This window comes from Crocodylus porosus, unplaced genomic scaffold, assembly GCF_001723895.1.
Source record: "Crocodylus porosus isolate Cpor-Errol unplaced genomic scaffold, CroPor_comp1, whole genome shotgun sequence".
In the NCBI taxonomy this organism is placed as follows: Eukaryota; Metazoa; Chordata; order Crocodylia; family Crocodylidae; genus Crocodylus; species Crocodylus porosus.
The window spans coordinates 70533490-70546324 of NW_017728949.1; the positions used below are offsets into that span (position 1 = coordinate 70533490).

Consider the following 12835-nt stretch of genomic DNA (forward strand, 5'->3'; position numbering starts at 1 on the left):
TGATCATGGGATACCAGATCGAAGGCTTTTTTGAAGTCAAGCTATATGACATCAATCTCTTCTGAGTTTGGCTTTTCGTAACAGGAATAAGCATTCCTTTGGTGCCATTGAATCATAGGTTTTCAACTCTTGTGTATTTCAATAATTTTCCTCTAAAGGTATTCATCCCTATTTAATTCTTGTTAGTGTTAAGTATTTATTATTTATCAGGATGGCATTGTTCTTTAAACGCTCACACTCAGTCCATGCAAAGTTAAAAACGATTTTGTGGGATCGTAGACAGTGACTGCTAATGTTTTACTTTTTGTCTCAGCTGCTACAGTGGGAAAAGTCTTCACAGAATCAAGATTTGACCAATTGTTGGCAGCAGAAAAAGAGAAAATGTCATTTCCCTTAGTGAGAAACATTACTCAACTACCAATGTCAGTGAATGAATCTAATACATCTGCATTGCAGATGCTGTATTTACACTGACCCTGGTAACGCTTGCTGGGGGGTTTGTACTTCTTGGTTCAACAGCTTTAGTCAAGAATATTAAAATGGTGGCTTTCATCTGAAAATACCAGTGTATTTGAGAAGAGGATGGTATGTAGTTTATATTCTGTAGGTGGAACAAAACACAAAGAAGTTTTATGTTCATCTGTAACTATAGTTGAAATACTTCTAAAATATCATCTCATCATTCTAATGTATTTTTTTGGCAAATCAAGAATAATCAACCGAGTAGAGTAAGCATCTTGGGTTGGTTGAATAAGATCTGTAGGTCATGTGAAGAGCAGTGTATTTGTAAATTGGAAATATATGAACATGTCTTGTGTTATACCCTTACATTTTATCCCTATCTTTTTTATAGTTCATCTTTCCTTTTAGTTTCTACTTTACCTTGTTAGGTGTGCATTCATTTCACAATCATCAGATATGTTTATTGGCCACTGAGCTACAGGCTGACAGTTTGTCAGATAATTATTATGATAGTACCTCTCAGGAGTTTTTTGCCTTCAGCTAAATACTAGCTCTTCTCCAGTTCTGCAATCAACTTTCTTTCTTTTTTTTTTTTTTCCCATATCCATGTATCATTTAAAGCAAAAAGATAACAACACTGACGGCACTCTGCTGACAGCATTGACAGGTTGGGCGGTATTATTCACAAACTCTTCAAATCATTTTAAAATGCAATTATATATTATCCTCTATTTTAAAGAAGCAGCAATCTGTTAAGGAAATTTCAGACACAGTAATTCAATTGTTTCTGGTTGTGATTTGCTTCCGCTCTTTTATGTGCCTGGAATGATTTCTGGAGGGCAAAAAAAGGTAAAAATACTTACAAAATAAAAAGGGCTAAAACAAAAAATGTCTTATTTTTTGAAACTTTAATGCTGACTTATCTCATTTCTTCAGATTCCCACTGATTTCTTCGGAGTCGCTCCCATTTCACTTTGAAGTCAGTGTGAACAGTATGTTTACCAAAAACCAATATTGACCCAATAACAGTAGGGAACACTGATTCCATCTTAGGCTTTTTGAATGTCTGTACCTAGCCACAATCTAAATTATGTGGTTTTCTGTAAGCAGCATGGTTTAGATGCAGAACACACACATTTGCCCCACATTTGTAAAGCTTCTACCAGGTCCCACCATTTTTAACCCAGTCTTGTGTGCTGTACTTCTGTTATGGGTATAGGTGAGTTTTGTGTGTTGAAATTATGTTCTGTTACAGGTATAGACCAATTTCTGATCTCTTTTGTACTGGTAAAAAGTAATGTCTGTATCTGGCCTGAATGATTGGATCTGGGAATTGGTTGAGGGATTATTAATTTCTAAGCAGGATTTGTCATGCACATTGACAGCTTTCCCTCAGCATCTTTCATCAGCATCTCCATAATGTCTTGCTTTATTGTTAGGGCTGGAGGGGGAGGAACTGCTTTTTTTAAACTCTATTTCTGTAAAATCTGAGAATTCCAAAGTGTCGCAAGTGAATTTTGACTTCAGGTTACATAATTCATTTTGAACTGGAACAGTTATGCTCTGTTAATTTTTTTCACTCATCATTACTATTGAAAGTAACATCTTTGGCATTTGTGTGTTTTTCATAGAAGCCCAGTTGACAGGATTGTGGCTGCTCATAGAATACGGTCTTACCCAATTTCTTCTTAAAACGGGGCACTTTTACATAATAGCGTTAGCCTCACTGCTGGGGCATTTGCCAATGAAAGGAGAGACCTAGGTTCTGTTTACTCCTCAGTTTACATGGGGTCCAAACCCTCATCAGGACTATCAGACCATTGAACAGGTGCCATTGTGTAGACGGGAATGCAATATTTATGGGGACAGAGAGAATGTACAAGTGGAAACGTGAGCCTATGGCCAGATATATCTGATGAAGTAGATTGTTGCCCACAAAAGCTCATGCCTCTCTGAACTTGTTAGTCTCTGCCCTAGGTTCTGCCTGATTTCATACTAACATGCTAAACACCTCTGTACTCTAGATAAGGAAAGAGTTAAACATGGGAAACCTTCTTTCCTCATCTATTTTGAGTGGAAATTAAACAGTTCTCTTTTGACTGTTAAAGCAGAATAGAAATGAGTTTACTTGCTTTTCACTAGGTTCTCTTTTTGTGGTGTAATGCATCAGCAAGAAGGACGCATCTAGCACCGACCTCAGAGAGGCCAGTTCTTCTTAAACATTTTATTTTACAGTGTGTATCATAGTTTATGTATGGTGACAATTGCTTCTCACCATGTGAACTTTCAGACTGCTGTGCTGAGCAAAATCTGCTCAGTTTTCTTCTAAATACCCTTTTTTCTTAACATAACTCATTGCTCACACTGTGCTTACTGTAATGTGTAGATGGCTATGCCTGTAGGAATGGAATGACCTCTGTCAATATCACATAAATACGGGTTAGGAATGCCACGATTTTGAATCAGATGGAATGGGCTTCTCTCAGTGTTTATGTAGAAATAGAAGCATATTGTGGATGTATTTAAGTTTGCAATAGTTTTATTACACTATGCTTCCAAAAACATTTTCTGAAACAAGGAAATAAGAGCCTAAAGTTGGAGGAATGCACATGAGTACTATGAAGAAATATCTTTGGCTGTTTAGACAAAAGAGAAGTCGATAGAAGTTCAACAACATTGGCTCACTAAATCTCAATTACTCCATAAGGTCCTATTAAAGCTATTATATAGTTCCAATATATATTAAAACTTATTGATGGAAATTCTATTATGTGCCTTATCTTATTACCTGGAGACTTTGTGATGAATGAAAAATAGTGTAGATATCAATCACCTGAAAGGCGATTTAATTTCTTTTCCTCTTGGCTACGTTATATAAAAGAGTGAAAGGAGAAGACGCTCATTTCAGACTAATATTATAAATAATATAATTCCAAATTCCTCAGCAGAAGCATTAAGGCCAAATTTAGATCATGTACTAGTAGATAAAATGTAGAGTGAGCATGGGTGATTGTAGCATTGTTGCTGCTATTCTAGGACTAAATTTCTCCCATTAGTGGTACATTCTGTTCTATTTTGTTCCTATGCACTTATTTTTGAGAGAAAAACTAAGTTTTTAGGTTTCCCTCTCTCTGATAACAAAAGGATTTGGCAAAAACAGTCAGCAGAGGCACTTCATCTATTAGCTTTTGTCTTGAGCCCCTGTCATTTGTGTTCTGAGCTTGGTTTAAAGCTAAGCTGGCCAACTGAAATCCCTCCAGTCATTGCTCCTTCAGCCCAATGACAACATGTAGAGGGTGCATGGGGGTGCATGTGCACCCCCTGAGAGCACTGGTGCACCCCCTGCCAGGCCATGCTCTCCACTTAGGCGATGAGCCGGGGGGGCTGGTGGGAGTGCCAGTGGCCACTTCTGGAAGCACCGCAGCCACTTCTGGAAGCTGGTGAGTGAGATTGGCTATGGGGTGACCCCCACCCTGCCCAGTTGGTGAGATTGGCTGCGGGTGGACCCCCCACCCCCGTCACTGACTGGTCACTGGGGTGGTATGTGCCCTTCCTGTGTAAGGTGACACCAATCACCCATGCTTCAGCTCCCTGTACCTACAGAGGCTAGGTACAGAAATTCACTTTCTACTGGGAGAATCGCTGTTCTTTTTGTAGAAACCAGAAGTGTACAGGCACTCAGGCTTTTTCTCCCAGGGAAAAAATGGCTGCTCCAGGAGAGAAATATCCCAGGAGCAACCAGGATTAAGTCACTCCTGGCAGAGTTTTTGTAGGAAGACTAGGATCACCATAGTCCTGTCCCCTACCCCTGAGAAGGAATGGGAGGGAGGGAGCATCTCCCACCCCTCCTGTAGACTGGGGTGGGAAGCTTCTCTTCCCTGCTTCTTGCACCACAGTTCTTGTTATGAGCAGCTTTGCTGAAGTGCTTCCTCTACTTGGCTGCCAGGCACTAGAGGGTAAGCAGCAGGGAGCAGCTCATTCCCCTGCCTGCTTCTCACACTAGAGTTCTCAGCATGAGAAGCAAGCAGGGGCACCAGGAACTGACCACAGGGGTGGCAGTGTCCACTGCCAGCTTTCATTTGCCCCCCAGCTGAGTTGGGAGGGACAGGAAGCCAGTCAGGGGCAACCAGGCTGAGGAAAGTCTCCCCAAGCCTTGCTTTATCCCCTTGGCTCCCTGCACCAGGAACAGAGCAAAGGGAGCAAGTCTGTGAGCCCTCAGCTGCTTGTCACACCTGAGTCCCAGGAATAAGAAGCAGGCGGGGGGTTGCCCTGCTGCTTCCTCCACTTTGCTCCAAAAGATGGGGAGCAGAGTGGAAGAGCAGCTCTTCCAGACTAGGGAGCTTTGCCCCGCCACTCCTTTTCCAATCTGGTGAGACGGAGTAGCAAGGTACAGCCCACAGTCTACAGCCCCTTCCCTAAGCCAGGGAAGTTCCTGGCTTGAGGAAGGGGCTGAAGGCATGCCTCAAGGCTCCCTATCCCTCTCACACCAGTCAGGGAGGGGAGAGGAGAGGAGTACCTGCTACTGACCCCTGCTTCTTCCCATGGTGGGACACTGCCCTGCTTCAGGTAGGGGCTGGGGGCTTTGCCCCATGCTCTCTCTACTCCAGAAGAGACAGGGAGCAGAGTGAAGGAGGCAAATCCTCCATGCTGTTCCTCAGAGCCCAGTTGGGACCGGTGTAGAGACTCTTTCCCCCTTGCTCCACAGCCCCCTCCGGAGTGGAAGTAGTGGAGTAGGCATTGCTCTGCTCACCTTGCCCACACTGGAACCAGCCTGGTTTTGGAAGGCACGGAGAGAAGGGGAGAGGGAGCAGCTACAAAGTGAATATCTCTACAGCTCCCTCTCCTACAAAGATTTCTATTGGGGGAAATTTCTGAGAAATTTTCCCTAATGGAAAAACATCTGTACTCAGTCAGGGTTGACTCTGGTCCTTTGGATTTGATTCTCTTCTCATTTACACCAGTTTACATTGGCATAACTAATGACGTGCATAACATTTCTCCTAATTGATAGCATTCTTAGTTAAAGGAAAATCTGTTTTCGCACAATTTTTATTAGGAACCCAAGGTGGAACAGCATAAAACACTTTTTCAAATCTTTATTTGTGTAAAACATTTTAGACTAAACTCGATGTTATAGCTGACGCTTTCTTGCATGGCTCTCACCACTGACAATTTGGGGATAATTATAATTATTCAAATAGACCATGAAGAGCTTCTAAAAAAATTCTAGCAGTGAACTGAACATTTCATTCTCATTAAGATTGCTAAATTAAACACGTGGATTTTAGAAGAGGACAATGAAGGGCTAATTTCCATATCATAAAAATGGAAGTCTATAAAGACTTGGGGATGTTACTAGTTAAGAAAACTACCTGTTTCTGAATCCCTCCAGGATTGCTTACATCTAGATTTGCACTGATTGGAAGTGAAATGATGTTGATGACAATAGATAGCTCAATATAACAAAACTCACCACAAAAACTGGCAGAATTAATTTGTCTGCCTTGTATCAGCTCAAAAGAATCAGTCAGATTACAAATGCAGGTGGCATAATTATGAGAAGAACCTAGCAAAACTGTCCAGATTTGGCTGTGCTATAAATGGCTAACCTTTGTAAGAACTGGTATAAGCTTCACATTTTTAAACATCTCAGATGAAAAAAAAATTCAAAACACCTAGGCTATTTCCAGCATGCCTTAATGTAGGACTGTTAAATCTGTTTATTCTTCCAGTATCTCCAGTATGACTAATGGTTTTGTTTTTATAATTTAAATTTAAAAGTCAGGTTTCTGGACTGTGGAAATCCATCAATTCATATATGACTCAAACTTTTCACACTTTGGATTGTCTTCTGTATTTTTGCTGCTACTGTTAAAACTAGACCTGTATTCCTGTATAACCCAACAGATGCAGTGCTTAAAGATGGTTTTGTAGGGAATGCTACCTGTCAGCATACAATAGAACTGAAGACTCACAATCAGAGTGGCAGACAGCTATCTTAAAAAAACCTATAAAGTAAATCTTCCTCCATTTTAAAATGTACCATCTTTCTTTTATCTGGAAGATTTTTTTTTTGTATTTGGTCTGTGAGTATGAAATTGAAATTACCCTGTATACTACCTATTCAGTCTATGTAGTTACACTGACGAGAGATTGGAGAAATGCTCTCTGTATTTTTCCTAACTCACAGGTGCATGTACACGTGCATGCACACGTACACAGATGCACTGCATATATATCTTACTTATGCCAATTAAATGGCATTCAAACTGAAGCACATCAATCAAATATTCAAGGTGTATTTGCTTAGTACATAAACAGTTAAGTGTTTTTGTTCTAGAGCCCGAGAATGTGAGGTACATTATATCATTAATGAAAATATTAAGAAAACTTGTAAAATGAAGGGCTTACTTTACATAAAGGTTATGGGTTCTGCCTTGACAAATGGTATTTAATAATCCTGGTTTGAAATATACCTCTATCTGGACAATTTCTTTTACAATAGATGTAAATATAGCTAGTGGAAAATAAAAATAATAAAAGTGAAAGGAAAATTCTAAACAGGGATTTGGTTCCTCTTGAGTGTTTGACCTTGTTTGCTGAGTTCAGGACAGCATTACCGTTACTCCCAATCTGAAATTAACTCCATCCATCTTTACATAGGAGAATGTCTGCAGAGTTGTGTCACGATGAATCTGTTCTTTCATGCTGGATGCAGAATGGCGTGACCAGACCACCACGTAGTGCAAAGGCTGAGTTGAGGAAGGATGGCTGTAAGCACATTTGAGATGGACACTGCCTCTCACAAGCTCAGCAGTAATCACTGGTTGCAAAATCAGGGCTGGGAATTTTTCTGGAAAAAGAAGTGATATGCTGCAGACATTGATAGTAGCCTATTTCCTCCTTAATCACACAAATATGAACATTGTGAAATGTTAAAGAAACATTGCATCACATATATCTGTAAGGACCTTGCGACATGGTAAGTTTAAGCAGCTTCTGGAGCTCTTAACCCCTGGATTTGCTGCACATTAACACCTTTGGGTGGTTTAAAGAACTCATGGTTTGGCTTAAAGCTACACCACTCCAGGGCAGAATTATCTCTAATCCACCTAATTTTGCTGCTGTTCTATTATGGTGTGGCCACTCCCTACAGCAGTTTCATCCAAGATGAAGTTCTCCAGCATCCCAGGATGCAATGGCCCTTTCTGAATGGGGATGCTGGGGCACAACAGGCCAGGCATGGTGCCTCGCCGCTGGGGACATCAGGCAGAATGAACGCCGCAGCTCTTGAGCACCTGGCAGCTGTGGTGCTTCCTGCTGTTGCCTGGACTGGCTCCCTGCTTGAGATCTGAGAGGTCCAATCCTTTTTTTTTCCTCTGGATCTCACCTCTCTGTACCGCCTCCACCCAAGATCCTGGCTGGCTGAGTGCTCCTTGAGTTTCGAAAAGGATCAGGCCCCTCGGAGTTCAGGCAGTGCCTGACTGACTTGCAGCCAAGGTGGTAGCAGCACTGTGGGGGTGAGCTCCAGAAAAAAAAAAGTTTGGAGCTCTAGCAGCAAGCCAGTCTGGGTAGTGGCAGGAGGCACCGCACCGCAGCCACTGCGCACCCCAGGGCAGTGGCCTTTGTTTTGCCTGGCAGGAGCAGCAAACCGGTCCTGCCCCTGCTCACCAGGCCTCTAGTGGCAAGTCAGAGCTGTGCAGGTGATGGACAGCCAGAGACAGTTTTTCACCTTAAGGTAAAGTTTTTCCACCTTAAGTTGATTGTCGCCACTCAGTCAATCAACACTTAGCTGATTAACATTTGCACGGGTTTCAGCATGAAGTGTAACAAGACCCTAATTCAATTCTTTTAGTATATGAGAAGCGAAAAAAAAAAAATAGAATAAAAAGAAAGAATGTAGGTAATCTGTTAAAAAATATTAACCCCGATTATCCAGGACTGTATACATAGAAGAACATGTTTTAGAAACCAAGTATGCAACACATTTGGTGCTAGATAATGTCAATATTATTACCCTGGCAAATTCCTTCACCTTCAGATTCCCCAGGAGCACAGACCTTTGGTTTTAACTCTGCAACAAAAATAGAAGAGATACAAGAAGTCAGCATGCTGCAGTGATGACAAAGTGGTACCCTGTTGACTCATAAATAATCTCTAAGTCATTGCTCATGGAATCAACAGCATTTCCACGTTCTTTGAGGCTGTATGTGGCAGGTGTTGTGGTAGACTGACTGGCAAGGAACAGGTTAGATTCCCAGATAGCTTCTTTTCTCCAAGCTCTGAGTAGCTACTAGTACTCTAAAAATATGTCTTGCTTCCTCTATGCTTCAACAAATAATTTGATTTCAATTTTCTCCCTAAAATTTAAGAGATATAATAATAATATTGCACTGTATTTCACTGTCCTTAAAAAAAACCCATACAGAAAAAGACCAGGGTGGTTCACACGGTGGCACTGCTCACTGTCCAAAATTGGAGCCTAGCTGGTTGAAGCTGTGCTCCGGCTGCTGGCTAGGCTCCCGGCTGCTGGAGCGCTATGGCTGAAGCTCCCTGAGACCCCCAGGACCCTAGGTAAGGCTACTGGGGCCAGCCTCCCCTACCCCACCTGGGGTAACCTGTCATGCGCCACAAGGTGTGTTGCCACTTTTTGTCCCTAGGGAAACAGATGTCCGCACTTATGTAGATGCAGCCTAGAGGTCTAAGTTCAAATGGAACACAGAACTGATTCAGGTTCTTTGAAGGAATAAATTAATGAGCTTTCTGGAAGAATACAGCAAATGTTATTAATGCCCAAAAGAATAAACCATAAGGCAGTTTTATCAGAATGAAGAATATACATGTTAATGTCTATTTAGGACAAATAGCAACAGGGTAGGAAGATGAAAAAATAGTTGTTTAAAATAGGGAATACATGGATATTGTTTGTATTTGTTATATGCTAAGGAAAATTGCTTCAAACTATGGCTCAGATCATGACTTCCTCCAGAAAATCACACAAGAAGGGCAAAATTAGGTAATCAACTCACAGAAGCATCTGAGCAAGATTTGTTATGCACACATACATGTAGTCACTCATATCACTTCCCCAGATTTGATCTCTTTCTGATGCTCAAACTCCAAATGCATGAAGGTTTTGGAGTTTCTCATATTGAATATGGGAGAATTTTGCCTCTAAGGCACTTAGGCATGAGACTTTTGGAGCCAGAGGCTATGTTATTGGGGGGCTCATGTGGTAATCACTTTACAATTTATATATTGAAGAAAGATTAACTCTGTGAGACCCCTTGGCTGTGAGTGGTTTCTGAACAGCACATGGTACCAGGAGTCAAAGAAACCAAGAAAATATCCTAAATAAAAGAATGACACAGTTGACAGTACCAGCAAAAAGGAAAGTTCTTTTGTTTCTGACAATAGCTGGTTTTGAAGAACTTGAAAATTGAATAATGTTCAGCTAACATGGGCACAAAATTTGATGAAGCTTCCCTGAGGGTATCTCCTGCTCTACTTGGAAGACCCATACTGACATGGCTGAGAGTCAAGGTAGATGCTTCCTTATGGGGTATGTACAAGCGTTACATTTAGATCGATCTAACCGAGGTTAGATCAGTCTAAATACCTGGCCATGCAGGCATTCACAGAGCTTAAATCATCTTGAAAATGATGCACCTGATTTAAGTTAGTTCACCTCAGAAGGTGAATTAGCATTAGACCGGCCTGGGTTAACATGATATAAATGGGTTAACCTAGCTAAACAAATGCCTGCATGCATCACAGCCTATCCCCCAGGATGAAGTCCAACCACTCACCTCAGCCCCCATTCTATGCTGTTTTAACCCCCACCCCACACCTTCCCATTGACCCACCAGCCCTGCTAGACCTGCTCCCCAGCCTCGATCCTGCCAAGCTTCGCCTCCCAATTTATGTCTGACTGCATGGGTAAATGCCTGGATGCGTAACCTGAGCTGGGTGATTCAAATGTTTGTTTGCACCCATGGGGCTACACTGCCTCATTTCAGGGTTTAGTACATGAGGAGCAAGGACAGAAGGGCTAGACATGCTGCCAAAGTGGTGTAGATATGTTATTTAAGAGATGGATTCAAAGTAAGTATTGCCAATTCTGTATTAGGCTAATGTTGATAGTTAATGGTCTATATGTTTGGTCATGAAAGTATGGAGAAATGTACAAGAGTATATGCTCTTGTATGAACTAGTTGGAAGTGGTGGTTCTTCTCTGCACAGACTCCAGTTCTCATTGCTGATGAGCTAGAATTCACCCACTTACTGCAGTGGACCTCTCTAAGAGTCCTTCGCTCTGAGTCATTGCTGAGCAGCATAAGTTACTCTGCATCAGGTCTAGTCTGTTCATGAAGAGGATACGTGACATACCAAGTGGCACCAAAACTCTGAAGGTAAGCCCCTGGGCAGCTTTGTAAGCTGTTATTCAACTTCTTGAAACTTCATCTATGATATCAGGGAGCAGAATGGGGGTATTACTCATACAGTTCCTGCATGGTCCAGTTTTTCACTCAGGAACTTTGATTGGTGGGTTTTAAATTCTCTTTGTTGGAGAAGACTGTCCCAATGCTGAAAGCACTCCCTTTTACATTCAACAGAGAGTGAAATGCAGGTGCCAGTACTTGCTGTGGTTGCACACTTGACCCAGATGTGAGAGGTTTGCTGACATGCCAAACCTCAGTAGTGTATGTAGGGATAAAATATTAAACCTATTAAAAATATTAGCCTAGAGGAAAAGTAGAATATAGAGTTTTTCTCCCAACTAAAAAGTGGGATGCTCACTCTGAAGAGCCAGAGTTTATGTTGGACCATGCTTGACAGAAAGGCTGGGAAAGTTTATAAAGATTATTGATATTTTCAGCAAAATATCATTTCAGAAAAAATGTGATAGAATTGTCACTTGTTAGAAATAATCCAGATGATTTAAGCATATTTTAATCTAAAATTTTCATGTCATGCTCATAGGGAAATTCCTATTTTCCTTTAGCTTTTTTATTCCTCCTTTTTTTCATTTTTTGAATGGAAAGTTTACAATATTCAAGAAATGGAGAAAAAAATCCTTTTTTTTTTTCTTGGGAGGTAAAAAAATCCCAAGGGTTTCTTTCCCCATTTTTCCTCAACTTTTGTTTGGAAAACTTAAAAAGTGAGAGGCAGGAAAAAGATGAAAAAGCAACATTTCAATGGAGTGAAACAAATTTCCAAATACAACTTAGAAATCACTTCATTTATAGAATTTAGTTTTGATTTATTAATTTTAAAACAGAAAAAAAGGAACTATTTAAGAAAGGCAAAATCTGTATATTTATTCCAAAATAGCTCTCTAACAACATTAATTGCTCTTTCAAAACATTTTTCCTAAGGGAAATGGGGTAACGAGTTTCTTAGTGTCTCATGTCCATGTCCACGTCTGAAAATGCTGAAAGGAGAATATAAAGATATGTTTTTTCTTTAAGAAAGCTCTTCCTTTTAACTGAATCTATACACACCTGAACAGTCAGAGTTCAGAAGGTTTAACTGAGTGAATCATTTCTTTCTGCTATTTCTTTGTTTCCTAGTTACAGAACAGAGGCTGGATCTTTTGTAGTAGGCTAGCAATTATTTCTGACTAGAGTAATTTTATAAATGCTATGACAATCTGTAATCAGATTTGTTTTCCCTTCCAAGGCTTCAAAATTATCCTTTTGTGGGGGGATATTTAAGATAAGAGCAAACCTTAGATATGGTACCTCAAAAACAAACTAGCTAGTTTTACATCTTCAAGACACAGCAATGACAAAGACGATAGTAAAGGTTACATGTGAACTGCAGCCAAGCTAAGAACACTTCAGTTCATACATACCAGATTACATTTTGCACTGGCAATAATAGCTGTGCCTCAGAAACAGCTTGGACTAAGGCTGATTTATTTGCTACATAGACTGCACCTTACTTGAAGTAATACTTGACTTGCGAGGTCAGTAAGATGTGTATTTCAATACCAAGACCTTTGAACACAGAGCAGAAGAGGCATATACAGTCTTACTGATAAATTCATTCTTTACTAAACCTACCTTCTGCACAATAACCCATGCATCCCTGAGTGGGCTGCAAAAGATAAACAAAGAATCCACCGCAGTTTCTAACTGAAATAGGTATTTGGAACAAGCAGCAGTCTTTGGTGCTCCCAAAGAAGAATTGCCACGTAGCGCAGGCCATGAGCTGCTTTCTCTCACCACGAAGAGGGAGGGTATCTGATTTCAGGGAAAGCCACACTGGAGCTTGTGTTCCACATTTATTCATCTGAGGATGAGCATAAAAGGAGTCATTTCCAGCACTCTGGATATAATCACTTAAAACAGACATGTTTGTTTATTAG

At 40.8% G+C, this 12835-nt stretch overlaps 1 protein-coding gene across 1 annotated transcript in view; it reads right to left on the reverse strand.

Annotated features, from left to right (window-relative positions):
* The window catches only part of LOC109323076 (von Willebrand factor D and EGF domain-containing protein-like), a 333209-nt gene that overhangs the window by 214338 nt on the left and 106036 nt on the right, over positions 1-12835 (reverse strand). The window contains exons 3-5 of the mRNA XM_019554480.1: positions 12531-12759; positions 8480-8536; positions 7083-7315 (exon numbers count right to left, since the gene is read on the reverse strand). Coding sequence (XP_019410025.1) covers positions 7083-7315; positions 8480-8536; positions 12531-12759 — 519 coding nt within the window. The remainder of the gene's footprint in view (positions 1-7082; positions 7316-8479; positions 8537-12530; positions 12760-12835) is intronic.